This window comes from Oncorhynchus kisutch, linkage group LG11, assembly GCF_002021735.2.
Source record: "Oncorhynchus kisutch isolate 150728-3 linkage group LG11, Okis_V2, whole genome shotgun sequence".
NCBI lineage: Eukaryota > Metazoa > Chordata > Actinopteri > Salmoniformes > Salmonidae > Oncorhynchus > Oncorhynchus kisutch.
The window spans coordinates 15,770,735-15,782,746 of NC_034184.2; the positions used below are offsets into that span (position 1 = coordinate 15,770,735).

The following is a 12,012-nucleotide window of genomic DNA, read 5'->3' on the forward strand; positions in this document are numbered from 1 at the left end:
GTCATTTATCTTGGTTTGGTAATATAATTGATTATTTTTAAGATATCATAAAATGGTTGACATACTATAAAATTAGACAATCAGCTGAGCAGCCACTACTTTTTCATAATTTATTTGAACCATACAATTTTTCATTTCATCATCAATCCAGGGGGCTCTCAAAATTATTTTCGTGACGGATGTTCTTTACCATTCGGTCATCAGATTTGCCACCAATGCTCCTTATAGGACACATCACTACACTCTATACTCCTCTATAAACTGGTCATCTCTGTATACCTGACGCAAGACCCACTGGTTGATACTTATTTATAAAACCCTCTTAGGCCTCACTCCCCCCTATCTGAGATATCTACTGCAGCCCTCATCCTCCACATACAACACCCGTTCTGCCAGTCACATTCTGTTAAAGGTCCCCAAAGCACACACTCCTGGGTCGCTCCTCTTTTCAGTTCGCTGCAGCTAGCGACTGGAACGAGCTGCAACAAACACTCAAACTGGACAGTTTTATCTCAATCTCTTCATTCAAAGACTCGATCATGGACAATCTTACTGACAGCTGTGGCTGCTTTGTGTGATGTATTGTTGTCTCTACCTTGCCCTTTGTGCTGTTTGTGCCCAATAATGTTTGTACCATGTTCTGTGCTGCTACCATGTTGTCATGCTGTGTTGTCTTAGGTCTCTCTTTTATGTAGTGTTCTCTCGTCGTGATGTGTGTTTTTGTCCTGTATTTTTAATCCCAGCCCCCGTCCCTGCAGGATGCTTTTTCGTAGGCCCTCATTGTAAATAAGAATTTGTTCTTGACTGACTTGCCTAGTTAAAAAGGTTAAATAAATACATTAAAATAAAAAAACAGGTGCATGCTTGTTGACAATTTGTTCTTAACTGACTTGCCTAGTTAAATAAATAAATGTATGAATGTTATCAGATGTTAGCAAGTTATTGATTTCATTAACCTTATTTCTAAGGCTACATTAATATCGGCTATTCTTAGCCCTTTCCTGGGTAGCTTATCACTGATAGACATATGGAGAAATGTTTTTGTAAAATAAAAACATTGACTACAATATATTAGTCAAACAATCAGGCACTTGTTAGTGTCAGTGTGTGATGTTGGCCTGAAGCTCTCACTCCTCCCAGACTTTTGGGAGGGTGGACAATGAGCTTGTCGTAGCAGATGTAAGCAATGTCCCCACGCTTTGTGGCAGCTTTCATAGCTGGGATAAGTTCTTTCTGTGCGTCAGAGAATATCTCATTGAAGAAGATGTTGATTCCTCTCAAGTTCTTGGCTCTCTTCAGAACAGCCATCTTGTCCTTGAACCTTAAGAACTTGACCACTATAGACCTGGGTCTGTCACCTGGGCTGAATACAGGTTTGCCCATTGAAAAAGTGCTCAGAAAGTGACTTTGTACCTGAATACCAAAACATTCAAGAGATAAGGCTGCTCAAAGTTGACCTATTTTGCTTCATCACTGCAAAGATCAACGGTTGAGATTGGATGTAATTTAAAAGCTTGTCAAACGATTTTTAAAATGTTTTTCAATAAACATTTATTAAACATGTTGTAGTCTGTAACACAATTTGTGCGAGGGGTGCAAACTTTGTACTTTGAACTTGAAAGCAAAGGTTGTCTAAGATGAGAGAGCTGAAGACAACTTGGAGTTAGACCAACTGCCCTTTTTTAATTAGGCTAGGCCTAACTATCCATTTCCCTGTGTGTTCAACGAAGTGAGTCCCTTTTGGATCACTTTGATATTTTAAGTAGAAATTGTGCTCCAATATTGGATTTTAAAAGCCTGTGATATGGAATGAAGTGCCCTTTTGATATACAGGGATTTTTCTACTATTGAACTACTTGGGTGTGCCGCCTAAGCATTTTTTTCTGGGTCACCTAAGTCCAAACAGTATGATAAATTAAATGCAAATTCAGGATGGAAAAATGCTTTCAGTGTAAGCTAAAATGACTAAAACCAGATAAAAAGCATATAGAAAAGATAATGGACATATATTTTAAAATAATATAATCTTTGTTAGTTCTCAATCACCAAAATGACAACTAGACAGTCGGGGAGAATTGAAAATTCACAAAACAATGAATTTAGCAGTATTGAGATTATTATTATGTTTGAGTAAAACAACACAGCATTAGCCATGGCAAATGCATATAATTGCAGGAAATTAGCTTTAAAACTGCAATATTTTCTCAGCTCCGTGGAGCTAATGCAAAAATGTCTCTAAGCCAAAGGGCTTCCAATGTCATTTAAAATTCAGCTGCATCAACGGTCCGATTTTTTTATTTCTGATTATTATTTATTTCTAGGGCTGTCAAACGATTAAAATAATTACTCGAGTTAATGTATTTTGTGGTCTTGTAGCTCAGTTGGTAGAGCGTGGCGTTTGTAACACCAGGGTAGTGGGTTAAATCCCCGGGACCATCCATGTGTAAAATGTATGCACGCATGACTAGAAGTCACTTTTGGATAAAAGCATCTGCTAAGTGGCATATATTATTAATGGCGACACACATCCATAAGTACTGTTAAAGCTTGAAGCATTTTAAATGCGTGTAACTGTAGGAAAAATAAACTGTCTCTCTGGATACAACAATTACCACGACGTGTTCTCCGAGCATGCGCTGACCAACTGGCAAGTGTCTTCTCTGACATTTTCAACCTCTCCCTGTCTGAGTCTGTAATACCAACATGTTTATTAAAGCAGTCCACCATAGTCATTGTGCCCAAGAACACTAAGGTAATCTGCCTAAGTGACTACTGACCTGTAGCACTCATGTCTGTAGCCATGAAATGCTTTGAAAGGCTGGTCATTGAGTAAAACAACACAGCATTAGCCATGGCACATAAACACCATTATCCCAGAAACACTAGACCCACTGCAATTTGCATACCACACCAACAGATCCACAGATGATGCAATCTCTAGTGCACTGCACACTGCCCTTTCGTTTTGCATGGCACGGTGCCCGGGCTGGGCTAAGTTTGCACCTTTTTTTAGGCCATTCCATTGGTTCTTAAATAAAGGTGAAATACAATTCTAATCATTTCTGTTTTTCTTTCTCCCTATCCAACAGGACAGCTAACCCGTCATAGTGGTCATCATGGATCTGTATGACCCTCAGACGCTAGGCATCATGGTATTTGGAGGCTTCATGTTCATCTCAGCCCTTGGCATCGTCCTGGTCTCCACCTTCTCCATGAAGGTAGCCTAACTGTTGTTAATATAATAATCATAATGTATACCATTTAGCAGATCCAAAGCGACTTAGTCATATGTGCGTGCATTTTTCTTATGGGTAGCCCCAGCAGCACTCAAACCCACAACCAGCACTCAAACCCACAACCTACTGAGATACACAGTTGTTGTTGTCGTGGTGGTGATCATGTATTACATTTAACTTATGTTTTCTCATTCTTCTCCATGAAGGAGACCTCGTATGAGGAGGCTCTGGCCCAGCAGCGTAGAGAGCTGGGCAAGATGGCACCTCCCAGCCAACTGACCAAGAAGGACAAGAAGAAGGACAAGGTAAAACGAGAATAAACACACCTCTACTCAAATGCCTTTTTGTAGAATTATTCTAGCTGTGTGTGTCTGCGTGCATTTTAATGCACATACTGTAGCGCATTTTGATTGTCATATATAATGTTAAAGTGTGTTCTAAATTAAATGTATTATTCTAATCATTAAGATATCTGAGAAGAAGAACCGTGGTAAGAAGAAAGATGACAAGCCCAATGGGAAGCTGCCGGAATCGGAACCAGAGGAGGTCCCAGTGGCCATACCTGAACCAACCCCAGCCCCAGAAAGAGTCACTGCTCCTGCCCCAGCCCCTGAACCAACCACTCACCCTGCTCCAGTTCCCACTGCCGTAGAGGCCCCACCTGCCCCTGCACCAAAGGAGAAGAAGAAGAAGGAGAAGAAGGTGGCTAAGGTAGAGCCAGCTCAGGCAGCCACCACCCCCATTGCCCCCTCTAAGCCTGCACCAGTCCTGGAGGCTGTCACCAAGGAGGTCCCTGTGATGGCAGTGCCCCCAGTGGGCTCCCAGCCGACTGCAGCCAAGGCTCAGGAGGCCAGGGCTCAGGAGGCCAGGGCTCAGGAGGCCAGGGCTCAGGAGGCCAGGGCTCAGGAGGCCAGGGCTCAGGAGGCCAGGGCTCAGGAGGCCAGGGCTCAGGAGGCCAGGGCTCAGGAGGCCAGGGCTCAGGAGGCCAGGGCTCAGGAGGCCCAGAACCCTTCTAAGAAGAAGGCATCTTCCAAGAAAAAAGCGGAGTCTGGTAAGGAAGCTTGGTCTATTTTTTTCTATTGGTCTATGTATTTCAATAATTTTACATATGTATTATTTCACATAACTAGAGAGCAACACAACTATTGATAATATACATGTATTTTTTGTGACCAACTTTTTATTTAGTTTGTCATCTTTTCGGGAAAGGGGTTACAGGTATAACATTAGAAGGGGGTTACGGGTATAACATTAGAAGGGGGTTACAGGTATAACATTCAATGTCATATTCATATATTCAGTTAAGATATTTGCATTTGATATTTCGTAGTAACTTTTGGCTGCCACTCAAAAACAGAGCAACAGAGCAATGCATACAAAGATTTGAGGCCAATTTCATTATGACACATTTATTAGGTAGTCTGTGAACAAAGTTGAAATGAAAAAATTGATGGTCAGAATTATGGGATGCCAAGGTAATGTTTTTCTCTATTCTGGTCCGGTTAAAGGATGATTCAGTTACATTTAGATCTGTGGGCCATACTTTTTTAATGGCTAGCTAAGAGTATGGGCTTTCCAATAGTTTATATGTTAGAGGTAGTCTGTTTACAAATTCCATCATTGGACAGGTTGACAGCTGGGTTTCCCATGGAACTCCATAGGCCAGCATAGCTGACTTAAATAAAAATAATAAAATGCTTAATAAAGATCTTGGAATGTCCTAAAATCATTACTGTCCATGATATCGCCGATACTGCATTGGGGCGATGTGAAAGGCCGTCCTCTCGATCGCAAGGCATTATTAATATTGGCGTGTGGGCATGCCTTTTAGTTTCCTAGTTGCATATTTTTTTCAATTTTGTGGAAAATAGAAATTGTTCGAGCAATAATAGGGACAAAGCGTAGTTTACATGAAGAGATATCAATGAACACCACTGCTTCCAGTTCCATTTCTAACTAGTAGACTATTTGATTTAGAAAAATGGCTCCTGGATGCTGATTGACGCAACGCGGAGTGCCTGGACACAGCACTTAGCCATGGTATATTAGCCATAGATCACAAACTCCCGAGGTGCCTTATTTCTATTATAAACTGATTACCAACGTAATTAGAGCAGTAAAAATAAATGTTTTGTCATACCGGTGGTATACGGTCTGATATACCACGGCTTTCAGCCAATCAGCATTCAGGGCTCGAACCACACAGTTTTATACCAGACAATATACCATGGGTATGATGCAAAACTACTTGTTTACTGTTGTAATTACGTTGGTAACCAGTTTATAGTAGCAATAAGGCACGTCAAGGTTTTGTCGTATATGGCCAATATACCACACCTCCTCGGGCCTTATTGCTTAATTGTATAATAGGCCGGACTATATACTATCTGCAGAGAGACTTGTGCTCCTACACTGCAGAACAAAGCTCAGTTGTTTTCACTGTGGTGGACTGATTAGAATGCGAAATTGGTGTGCTCAGCTGAAGTTTGTTCGTAACACAGTGTTTGGGTGCCGGGTTCAAAAGGTATACACTGGAAGAAAGAAAAACCTGCACTCACTGATATATTCTTTAAGTTTTCATGTCATTTTTTTTAGCAGCACATGTCAGAGCAAATGGACACGTTTCGGCGGCATCTGACGAATGCTGCCGTGGTGGACTCTGATCTTAGCCAGTCTAACTGGGTGTGGTCTGGTCGAAAGACTACTACTGCACACACATGGTCAGGGCCCAAGGCCTCTGTGTGTGTGTTGGGTTATGTGTGTGTGTGTGCCACCAAAGTGCAGCTACTACAGCTGCACAAGAACAACAGGACCACAAGTACAGGACCACAAGTACAGTAGTTTCTCCTAGGGTTGTAAAATTCCAGGAACTTTCAATAAATTCCATGTTTTTCCCGAAATCCCTGTTGGAGGAATCCTGGAATCAGAAGGGAATAAGCAGGAAATCCGGAATCCTCCAACCAGGATTTCTGGAAAACCAGGGAAGTATGTTGTCTGTCTGTAGATGTCATTCTTCCTTATATGGGTTGTGTTTTTGTGTCTGACAGACAGACCAACACAGGAAGTGAGGTAACTGCTAGCTAGGCTGTTAAAAACATATCTTTCTGTTTTTAATGAGTGGAAACGGTAGTCTAGGCAGGAACTACTTTAGCCAAAACACAAGCACTACTGTAACACTCTTACTAGAACAATGACAATGTGTGTGTGTGTTAGCCTGTTCAATTCTCAGTCTGTTCTTGGCTGCAGTGGCGCCCTCCTGCTCAGTGTGTGCATGTGTATGTGTGCATAGCTCTGGCCCTGTTGTGTGCTAGCTGACAAAGCCTCTCAGTAACTCAGACAATAGGGAGTTTCTCTGGTGCCACAGGGGCTGTGTCTGCCTGGTACCACTCTGGCCTCTCAGCCAGGGGTTCAGCTGCCCAATTCCCACACGTTCTGCCCTGAGCCATGGGAATTTACTCATATATTAAGCATATTAGACATACAGTTGAAGTTTACATACACTTAGGTTGGAGTCCATTAAAACTCATTTTTCAACAACTCCACAAATTTCTTGTTAACTAACTATAGTTTTGGCACATCTACTTTGTGCATGACACACTTCATTTTTCCAACAATTGTTTACAGATAGATTCTTTCACTTATAATTCACTGTATCACAACTCCAGTGGGTCAGAACTTTACATAAACTTAAGTTGACTGTGCCTTTAAACAGCTTGGGAAATTCCAGAAAATGTCATGGCTTTAGAAGCTTCTGATAGGCTAATTTACATCATTTGAGTCAATTGGAGGTGTACCTGTGGATGTATTTCAAGGCATACCTTCAAACCCAGTGCCTCTTTGCTTGACATCATGGGAAAATCAAAAGAAATCAGCCAAAAATTGTAGACCTCCACATGTCTGGTTCATCCTTGGGAGCAGTTTCCAAAAGCCTGACGGTACCACGTTCAAACAATAGTACACAAGTATAAACCCCATGGGATCACGCAGCCGTCATACCGCTCAGGAAGGAGGCGAGTTCTGTCTCCTAGAGATGAACGTACTTTTGTGCGAAAAGTGCAAATCAATCCCAGAACAACAGAAAAGGACCTAGTAAAGATGCTGGAGGAAACAGGTACAAAAGTATCTATATCCACAGTAAAACGAGTCGTATATCGACATAACCTGAAAGGCCGCTCAGCAAGGAAGAAGCCACTGCTCCAAAACTGACATAAATAAAGCCAGACTACGGTTTGCAACTACACATGGGGACAAAGATCATACTTTTTGGAGAAATGTCTTCTGGTCTGATGAAACAACAATAGAACTGTTTGGCCATAATGACCATCGTTATGTTTGAAGAGAAAGGGGGAGGCCTGCAAGCCGAATAACACCATCCCAACTGTGAAGCACGGGGGTGGCAGCATCATGTTGTGAGGGTGCTTTGCTGCAGGAGGGACTGGTGCACTTCACAAAACAGATTGCATCATGAGGGAGGAAAATTATGTGGATATTGGAGTGGCCATCACAAAGCCCTGACCTCAATCCTGTAGAAAATTTGTGTGCAGTACTGAAAAAAGCATTTGTGAGCAAGGAGGCCAACAAACCTAACTCGGTTACAACAGCTCTGTCAGGGGGAATGGGCCAAAATTCACCCAACTTATTGTGGGAAGCTTGTGGAAGGCTACCCAAAACGTTTGACCCAAGTTAAACAATTTATAAGCAATGCTACCAAATACTAGTTGAGTGTATGTCAACTTCTGACCCACTAGGAATGTGATGAAAAATAAAATCTCAAATAAATAATTCTCTCTACTATTATTCTGATATTTCACATTCTTAAAATAAACTGGTGTTCCTAACTGACCTAAGACAGGGAATTTTTACTAGGATTAAATGTCAGGAGTTGTGAAAAACTGAGTTTTAATGTATTTGGCTAAGGTGTATGTAAACTTCCGATATCAACTGTATTTAGCCTTCATTTATTGCCTTTTACCCCACAAACACCCCACGAAGACAACTGATAGCTGCCAAATATCAACCAAACCTAATAGAGTAGAATGCCCTACTAGACTGCCCACAGTGCCCAGTTCCCTCCCCTGAGATTGTGAGAACTCACAATCTTACGATGGCAGGCATACTGTATCAGACAGTAGGAATATTCCACATGGCCTTTTACCCCTTAACTTCCCAAGTTCTGCCAACATTGTATTCCTGTGCACAGTAACTGCCCTTTTGATGAGTGCTTTTCTCAGTAGGGAAGGATGTTTTATTAATAGCTATGATTTCCTCTCCTTACTTGTTGCATCTGACTCTCTAGGTGCTTGTAATAATATGTAATAACATCTCTCTCCCTGTCGTGCTCTCTGTTTAGCCATACCAGTGGACTCTGGTCTGGATTCCCCCCTGTACCTGCCCTACAGGGCCCTGGTCTCTACCGTTAGCAGTATGGTGATCAGTCAGGGAGAGGCCCAGCGCCTCATAGAGATCCTGTCTGACAAGGCTGGCATCAGACAAGACACCTGGCAGATGGTATGACCTGTGGCGGGGGATGGGAGATACTGTTGGGGGGGTGGAGAGGGGTGATATGAAATCACTCTGGGGAGGAGGACATCATGCATGACATCGTGGTATGACCCGGGATGGGAGATACCATTGTGGAGTTGAAGGGGAGTTGACAAATGTAAGGCTTGAGTTGGAGGGTAGGAAATCCGGCAGGGCATATAATACAATCTGGTCAGAACTGGATGGGAGATGTCATTTGAGGGGGTTGGACTGGGAGTGTGTGATGTGGGGGGGGTGGTACTGCATGGGACGGGAGAAACCACTGGGAGGGATGGTGACACTGACACACGTCATGCATGAGGAGGATGGGTGATTGGTCAGACACTCACAAATACACTACAGTTGTTGATTTTGATATTGATTGTGACTAACTTCCTGTGTGTGTGCGCATGCTACTCAGGCTACTCAGAAGGGCGACCCGGTGGCTGTGATGAAGAAACAGTTAGAGGAGAATCAGAAACAGCTGGCAACTCAGCAAGAGGACGCCACCGCAGCCAAGAACAGACTGAGGGAACTCACCAAGGTAACACGCACACACACAATGCGCAGGAGTGTGTCACCGCAGCCAAGAACAGACTCTGAGAACTCACTGGGGTAAAAAAAGACACATTCTCACACATTGAGAATCTCTGAAAATATGACTTATTTAACCACATAACTAGAATCCCCTCCCATGGATGAGTTGAACAATTGTTCACCACTGTTGTCTGTGTGTAGGAGCCAGGGTTGGGGTCAATTAGAATTGAAGTCGGTCAATTCAGGAAGGGATTTGGAATTTCACATGAAATATTTTCATAAAACATTTTTTTTTGAATCACTTCCTGAATTGACCCCAGTTCTTGTAGGAGCTGTCTGACAGTCTGTATCTCTCCTCCTTCTGTAGGAGCTGTCTGCTGAGAAGTCCAAGGTGGCCAGTGTGGAAACCAGGCTGAGTTCCCAGCTCTCGTCCAGGGAGCAAGAGATGATCGCTCTGCAGGCTCGGATGCAGGCCTCCTACCAGGACCACGTAGCACAGACACAGAAACTCACCGCTAAGGTACTGTATATAGAATAGAATGCAGGTCTGTCTCTGTCAGCTTCTGTCTTTTTCTCATTTGAATTCAGTATACTTTAAATTAGTAATGTAAAGATTTCCAAAGCATTCCAAAACTTTAAGTCAAAAGTCCCTCCCTACTCTCAGGTCATCAGTCTTCAGGAGCAGTTGGAGTCAGGTCCCACTGCCCAGCTGGCTTGTCTGCAGCAAGAGAACTCCATCCTCAGAGATGCCTTGAACCAGGCCACCAGCCAGGCAGAGAGCAAGTAGGTGTCTGTTCCTAACCTAAACCCTAACCCCTAACCCTGAACCAGGCCACCAGCCAGGCAGAGAGCAAGTAGGTGGGTTCCCGGCCCCTGTCCCAAAACATTTTAGTATTTGCCACTACGAAGAATACGTTTAGTTTTGAGAATGCAGATGTAAATTCGTATGGAACACAGTAAATTAGGATTACTAGGTTTAGGATTAGTGTCTGACTAAGAGACTGTCTACTGTGAAGCCTGCTCTCAGGTACACTACATGGCCAAAAGTATGTGGACACTCATTCAAATGAGTGGATTCTGCTTTTTCAGCCACACCCGTTGCTGACAGGTGTATACAATCGAGCATGAGGCCATGCAATCCCCATAGATAAACATTGGCAGTAGAAGTGCCTTACTGAAGAGGTCAGTGACTTTCAACGTGGCACCGTCATAGGATGGCACCTTTCCAACAAGTCAGTTTGTCAAATTTCTGTCCTGCTAGAGCTTCCCCAGTCAACTGTAAATGCTGTTATTGTGAAGTGGAAATGTCTAGGAGCGACAACGGCTCAGCTGAGAAGTCGTAGGCCACACAAGCTCACAGAACTGGACTGCCGTTCTGTGAGCGTAACAAGTAATAATCGTCTGTCCTCAGTTACAACACTCACCATCAAGTTCCAAACTGCCTCTGGAAGCAAAGTCAGCACAAGAGCTTCATGAAGTGGGTTTCCATGGCCGAGCAGCCGCACACAAGCCTAAGATCACCATGCGCAATGCCAAGCATGAGCTGGAGTGGTGTAAAGCTCGCCGCCTTTGGACTGGAGCAGGGTAAATGCTTTCTCTGGAGTGATGAATCACGCTTCAACATCTCTGTCCAACGGATGAATCTGCGTTTGGCGGATGCCAGGAGAACACTACCTGCCCAAGTGCATAGTGCCAACTGTTACGTTTGGTGGAAGAGGAATAATGGTCTGGGGCTGTTTTTCATAGTTCGGGATAGGCGCCTTAGTTGCAGTAAAAGGTGATCTTAACGCTACAGAATACAATGACATTCTAGACTATTCTGTGTTTTAACTTTGTTTCAACATGACAATGCCCCTTTGCACAAAGTAAAGTCTATACAGAAAATGTTTGGAGATAAGTGTGGAAGAACTTGACTGGCCTGCACAGAGCCCTGACCTAAACCCCATCAAACACCTTTGGGATCAATTGGAACGCCGACTGCGAGCCAGGCCTAATCGCCCAACATCAGTGCTCGACCTCACTCATGCTCTTGTGGCTGAATGTGAACAAGTCACCACAGCAATGTTGTAACATCTAGTGGAAAGCCTTCCCAGAAGAATGGAGAATGTTATAGCAGCAAAGGGGGGACCAACTACATATTAATGCCCATGATTTTGGAATGAGCTGTTTGACAAGCAGGTGTCCACATACTTTTAGCCATGTAGTGTATTTTCCTGACTGACCTGGCCTCCCTCCCTCTTCTCTCCTCAGACAGAATGCAGAGCTTGCCAAGCTGAGAGAGGACTGTGCCAGACTGACCAAGGAGCTGGGGGAGAGGAGTGAGAGCCTTCAAGCTGATGAGAAGGTCAAGAGAGGGCTGGAGACTAAGGTGTCTTCTGTAGAGAAACAACTTACTCTACTGCAGGTAGGACTGGAAAACACAGACTCACACGGACGCACATGCACACGGACGCACATGCACACGGACACACATGCACAGACACACATGCACACACGGATGCACACGGACACGCGAACACGGACATGGAAACGCACACGGACATGGACACACACACGTTCAGACAAATGACAACATCTGGAGAGGGCTGGAGGTACTGGCCCTGCTGCTATAAGTAGTATCGCACCAGATTTAGCTAGTCTGTTCTGTGACCTAGGAAAATGTAACATGCATACATGTCGTGACTTTACTTTCATTAATCTGATGACTGTTATTTATCTA

General features: G+C 43.6%; 1 protein-coding gene across 10 annotated transcripts in view; it reads left to right on the forward strand.

Moving 5' to 3' along the window:
* The window catches only part of rrbp1a (ribosome binding protein 1a), a 44,036-nt gene that overhangs the window by 12,727 nt on the left and 19,297 nt on the right, over window positions 1–12,012 (forward strand). For all 10 annotated transcript variants that reach the window (XR_004211578.1, XR_004211579.1, XR_004211580.1 and 7 more), the window contains exons 2-9: window positions 3,090–3,218; window positions 3,443–3,541; window positions 3,705–4,287; window positions 8,587–8,744; window positions 9,178–9,300; window positions 9,661–9,813; window positions 9,958–10,076; window positions 11,544–11,697. Coding sequence is in view for 7 of the 10 variants with exons in the window: in XM_031835364.1 (XP_031691224.1) it covers window positions 3,117–3,218; window positions 3,443–3,541; window positions 3,705–4,287; window positions 8,587–8,744; window positions 9,178–9,300; window positions 9,661–9,813; window positions 9,958–10,076; window positions 11,544–11,697 (1,491 nt within the window). In the remaining 3 variants the exon portion in view is untranslated. The remainder of the gene's footprint in view (window positions 1–3,089; window positions 3,219–3,442; window positions 3,542–3,704; window positions 4,288–8,586; window positions 8,745–9,177; window positions 9,301–9,660; window positions 9,814–9,957; window positions 10,077–11,543; window positions 11,698–12,012) is intronic.